This window comes from Rhea americana, unplaced genomic scaffold (genome assembly GCF_003343005.1).
Source record: "Rhea americana isolate MKP2758 unplaced genomic scaffold, rheAme1 scaffold_808, whole genome shotgun sequence".
In the NCBI taxonomy this organism is placed as follows: domain Eukaryota; kingdom Metazoa; phylum Chordata; class Aves; order Rheiformes; family Rheidae; genus Rhea; species Rhea americana.
Genome location: NW_028186988.1, coordinates 1 through 5340, shown reverse-complemented (window position 1 = coordinate 5340; position 5340 = coordinate 1). Strand labels below are relative to the sequence as shown.

General features: G+C 69.4%; 1 protein-coding gene across 1 annotated transcript in view; it reads right to left on the bottom strand.

Moving 5' to 3' along the window:
- Nucleotides 1-5175, bottom strand: part of NCKAP1L (NCK associated protein 1 like) — a gene marked incomplete at its 5' end in the record, with an annotated part of 17999 nt that extends 12824 nt beyond the window's left edge. The window contains 10 exons of the mRNA XM_085322969.1: nucleotides 230-326; nucleotides 444-500; nucleotides 1176-1332; nucleotides 2353-2401; nucleotides 2484-2621; nucleotides 2713-2803; nucleotides 3275-3417; nucleotides 4210-4266; nucleotides 4355-4447; nucleotides 5065-5175. Of these exons, the coding sequence (XP_085179095.1) occupies nucleotides 230-326; nucleotides 444-500; nucleotides 1176-1332; nucleotides 2353-2401; nucleotides 2484-2621; nucleotides 2713-2803; nucleotides 3275-3417; nucleotides 4210-4266; nucleotides 4355-4447; nucleotides 5065-5175 (993 nt within the window). The remainder of the gene's footprint in view (nucleotides 1-229; nucleotides 327-443; nucleotides 501-1175; nucleotides 1333-2352; nucleotides 2402-2483; nucleotides 2622-2712; nucleotides 2804-3274; nucleotides 3418-4209; nucleotides 4267-4354; nucleotides 4448-5064) is intronic.
- Between the last annotated feature and the right edge of the window lie 165 nt (nucleotides 5176-5340).

Below are 5340 nucleotides of genomic sequence, written 5' to 3'. Positions count from 1 at the left end.
CCTGCACCCGGACCCGCACCCAGACCTGCACCCAGACCCTGCACCCAGACCCACACCCAGACCTGCACCCAGACACCCCCTTGCCCCTAGAAACCCCTGCCCCCCAAACCCTGCAGCCAGGCCATGCACCCAACCACCGCATGCAACCCCTGCACCCAGGCACCCCCGTGCACCCTCCCCTGTGCCCAGGCACCCCCTGCCCGCACCCCGCCCTGCGCCCGGCGCTCACCTTGGGCCCCAGCAGCCCGGGCTGGTCGGCCAGCAGCGCCTCGAGCTCGCGCAGGGCCCCGCGCAGGAACGCCCGGCGGCCGCGGTGCAGGGCCCCGCTGCGGGGCGGCCGGGGGCGGGGAGGTGCCCCCCCGCCCCCCCCCGGGGTCCCGGCCCCCTCCGGGCCCCCCCCCGACGCACCCTCCCCGCCACCCCCGCCGCCCGGGGCGCCCCACCTGTGTGCCACGGCATGCTCCTTGCACTCCTTGAGGTCGGTCACCCGCTTCCCGTAGCTGTGAGAGAGCCGGGGGCGGGTGGTGGCACACGTGGCACGTGGCACGGCACCGGGGCACCCACATGTGGCACCCAGCGCAGCACCCGGTCACCGTGGCACACGCGCGTGGCACCCAGCACAGCACCCAGGCACCCGCATGTGGCACCCAGTGTGGCACCTGGGCACCCATACGTGGCACCCAGCACGGTGTCCAGGCACTGTGGCACCCATGCGTGGCACCCGGTCACCGTGACACCCACTCGTGGCACCCAGCACAGCACCCAGGCACCACGGCACATGTGCATGCGGCACTGGGCACAGTATTTACACACCATGGCACCCGTGCGTGGCACCCGGCACAGCGCCCGGGCACTGTGGCACACTTGTGTGGCCCCGACACGTGGCACCCGGGCACTGTGGCACACTTGCGTGTTACCTACTGGCACAGCACCCAGGCACCGTGGCACACACACGTGGCACCCGGCACAGCGCCCGGGCACTGTGGCACACACACGTGGCACCCGGCACAGCGCCGTGGCACCCGCGCGCGGCACCCGGCACAGCGCCTGCGCGTTGCTCCACACCTGACACATCACCCTGCACCCAGAGGAGCCCCCGGCACGGTCCCCACCCTGGCACCCAGCGCCCGGCCCGGCCCCGGCCCCCGGCCCCGGTGCCCGCGCGCGGCCGTTACCCCTTGAGGCCGCCTAGCAGCTCCTCGGTGACCTTGTGCACGGCCAGGGCCTCGTCGCGCACGAGGGTGACGTGCAGGGAGCCCTGCAGCGCCAGCCGCCACAGCTCCAGGCACTGCGGCGACGTCCCCAGCGCCCCCGGGCACACCAGGAAGCCCACTGCGGGCACAGCGTCACCCGCCGCCCCCGCGCACCGGCCCGCGCTGCGGGACCGGGCACCCCGCCAGCTCGGGGACCGCGGGGCCCGCGGGGCTGGGGACGCGTGCGCGGGTGGCTTTGGGACGCGTCTCCAAGTGGCACTGGGGACATGTGCCCTCAGGGCTGGGGACATCTGCCATGTGGCACCGGGGACACGTGCCCTCAGGGTTGGGGATGTGTGTCCAAGTGGCACTGGGGACACATGCCATCAGGGTTGGGACGTGTGCCCTGGTGGCACTGGGGACATCTGCCTATGTGGCACCGGGGACACGTGCCCTCGGGGTCGAGGACGTGTGTCCAAGCGGCTTTGGGACACGTGTCTTCAGGGCAGGGGACGGGTGCCAGGTGGCACTGGGGACATCTACCATTTGGCACTGGGGACGCGTGCCCTCAGGGTAGGGGACATCTGCCATGTGGCACTGGGGACATCTGCCCTCAGGGTAGGGGACATGTGCCCTGGAGGCACTGGGGACACATGCCTTCAGGGTTGGGGGTGTGTGCCCAGGTGGCACTGGGGACATCTGCCCTCAGGGTAGGGGACATGTGCCCTGGAGGCACTGGGGACACGTGCCTTCAGGGTTGGGGATGTGTGCCCAGGTGGCACTGGGGACATCTGCCCTCAGGGTTGGGGACATGTGTCCAAGTGGCACTGGGGACACATGCCTTCAGGGTTGGGGGTGTGTGCCCTGGTGGCACCAGGGACATCGGCCATTTGGCACTGGGGACGCGAGCCCCCCACACTGGGGACGTGTGCTGCTAGAGAGCGTGCGCCCAGGTGGCACTGGGGACACGTGCCCTGCAAGGTCGGGGACATCCACCCACGTGGCAGTCCGGCCCCGCACGCCGTCCATGGGCACCGCCCGGCCCCCCCCACCCAGGGATCGGAGGTGACATCTCCAGGCAGCCCCACCACTGGGGACAGCAGGACCAAGTGACCCCAGGGGACATTAACCCCTGCCCGCGGCGGTGGCCCGGACTCACGGATGATCCAGCGCTCCATCACCTCCAGGGACAGGTACTCGCAGGCCATCTGGGGACACAGGCACCACCGCGTCACCACCCCCAGCCAGCCGGGCCCGGTGGCCGTCCCCGGGCAGGGCGGTGGCACTCACGGTGTCGGAGCTGGCGGGGCTCAGCATGGTGCCGGCGGTGCTGAGCAGGCTCAGGAGCTGGTCGTTGCGCCACTGCTCAGCCGCCTGGTTCCTCCGGGCGAAGAGGAAGTGCAGGGACAGGAGGGCGCTGGTGACAGCCTGGGGGGACAGGGGGACGTCGATGGTGGCCCGGCACGGCCACCCGCGCATACTCGCTCGCTTGCGCAGCCCCCGCGGGCCCCCGGCCCACCTTGGTGTGCGGCCCGAACTCCTCCACCAGCTTCTTGAGCGGGTGGTCGTACTCCAGCACCATCTGGCCCAAGCGGGCAAAGCTGGGGTCACTGCAGGGACAGCAATGCGGGTGTTGGGGACAGTCCTCAAGGACAGCCCCAGAGGGGATGGGCCGTGGGAACTGTCCTCAAGGATGGCCCTGGTGGCGACTGTCCATGGGGATGGACCTCAGGGACAGCTCTGGTGGAGATGGTCCATGAGAACGGTCCTCAGGGCCAGCCCCAGTGGGGACAGTCCATGAAGATGGACCCTGGGGACAGCTCTGGTGGGGATGGTCCATGAGAACGGTCCTCAGGTCCCAGCGGGGACCGTCCTTGGGGCCAGCCCAGATGTGGACAGCCACGGGGTCACCCAGGTGGGACCAGTCCTTAGGACCAGCCCAGATGCAGACAAGTCATGGGGCCAGCCCAGATGGAGACAGTCCTTGTGGCCAGCCCAGACAGGGATGAGCCATGGGGCCACCCAGGTGGGGCCAGGCCATGGGGCCACCCCGGCAGCTCGTGTGCCATCCCAGAGCCCACCTGGTGCCGTGGATCATCTCGTGGGCGCAGTGGTACATGCCGATGAGCACCCGGCGGTCCTCAGTGCGGGCCAGCAGGAGGACGAGGGACACATAGGTGACAACCAGGTCCAGGTAGCTCTTGGTGAAGTCGTAGTTGACATTCTGGGGACAGGGCAGCCATGAGCGCCAGGGCACGGCCATGGGGCCGTGGCACATGGCACGGGTGCAAGCTGCCCACCCGGTACCCTGGGCACCTTCTGAACACCCTGAGCACCCCTCAGGGCACCTTCTGGTCAGTTTGGGCACCCTCTGAGCACCCTGTGGGCCCCCTGGGGACACCCCAGGCACCCTCTGAGCACCCTGAGCATCATCTGGGAACCTTGAGCATCCCAGGGCATCTTCTGAGCACCCTGAGCACCTCCTTGAGCACCTTCCTGACACCCTGAGCACCCTGGGACATCCTCTGGGAACTCTCTGGCACCTCTCTGACACTCTCTGTGCCCCTCAGGCACCCTCCAGGCATCCCAAGCATCCCAGGGTACCCTGGGGACACCCCTGACACCCTCTGGGCACCATCCAGGCACCCTGAGCCCCACACTGGGCACCTTCCTGGTGCCCTGGGCACCCCCTTGGGCACCCTCCATGCACCCCAGGCACCCTGGAGCATCCTACAGACACCCTGAGCACCTCCAGAGCACCCTGGGCACCCTCTGGGCACCCTCTAAGCATCCTGAGCCTCACCTTGGTCACCCCCTTGGACACCTTCTTGGCAACATGGAGCATCTTACGGACACCCTGAGCATCTCCAAGGCACCCTGGGCACCCCTGCCCCCCCCAGACACCCTCCAAGCACCCTGAGTACCTCCTTGGGTGCCTTCCTGGAGCTCTGGAGCACCCTACGGGCACCCCAGCACCTCCCCACCACCCTTGGGCCACCCCACGGTCCCCACTCACRATGTCGAAGAAGCACTGGCTGGCGTCAATGGTGTTCAGCAGCTCRTAGACGTGGTCCTGGCGGGGAAGGGACGGGGTAGGGGTGTCACCGCCGTCCCCTACGGGTGGTTCCCCCCAGGTGGCCCCCGCGCCGGCCCCAGCTCACCCTGAACTCCAGCACGTCCACGAAGGAGTGGTAGAAGGGCCCCAGCGCCCGGGCAATGTCCCCCTTGTCCTTGTGCACCGGGCCCAGGTGCTGCTGCAGGAACATGCGGGGTAGGTGGTGTGGGGTGGGGATGGCGGAGACACTCAGGACAGGGTGACATGACAGGGGGTGGCAGGGTGACATAGGGTGGAGTCTTCTAGGATGGGGTGACAGGCGGCACGGGCTGGTGGGAACACCCAGAGTGGGGTGACATGGATTGGGGGACACCAGGGATGGGGTGATATGGAGTGAGGGACAGTAAGAAAACCCAGGGCAGGGTGACTTGGGATGGAGGGGGACAGTGGGGACGCCTGGAGCAGGGTGACATGGGGGGTGGGGGACACCCTGGGTGGTGGGAAACGGAGCAAGGGACGCTGGGATGATGCAGGGCAGGAGACATCAGGGTGGCACAAGGTGGGGACAGTAGGGACACCTGGGGTGGGGCGACCAGGGTGGCACAAGGTGGGGACAATGGGGACACACGGGGTAGGGTGACCCGGGGTGGGGGACACCAGGGTGACACGGAGCAGGGGACGGCGGGGACACCCAGGCTGGGGTGACCCGGAGCAGGGGACGCTGGTGATGCCCAGGCTGAGGGATGCTGGGGTGACCCGGGGACAAGGGGACGCCGGGGTGGCAGGGGACAGGGGACCCCGGGGCGGCCCCCTCACCGTGCTGCCGCGCACGTCCAGCTGGGGGAACTTCTTGTGCACGAAGCGGGCGCAGGGCTCCAGCGCTTTGTCACCCAGCGGCGGCGGCCGCGTCCGCGGGTCGCCGCAGGTCTGCGCCGGCCCCCCAAAAACCCCCCTAGATCGTCCCCAAAACCCGGCCCGGCCCCGCAACACCCGCAGCCCCCGGGGTCCCGCAGGGCCCTCGCTCCGGGAAGAGCCCAGGCGTCCGGGTCCCCAGCCCCTTCCTTCATCCCAGGGGGCCCAGGCGTCCGGGTC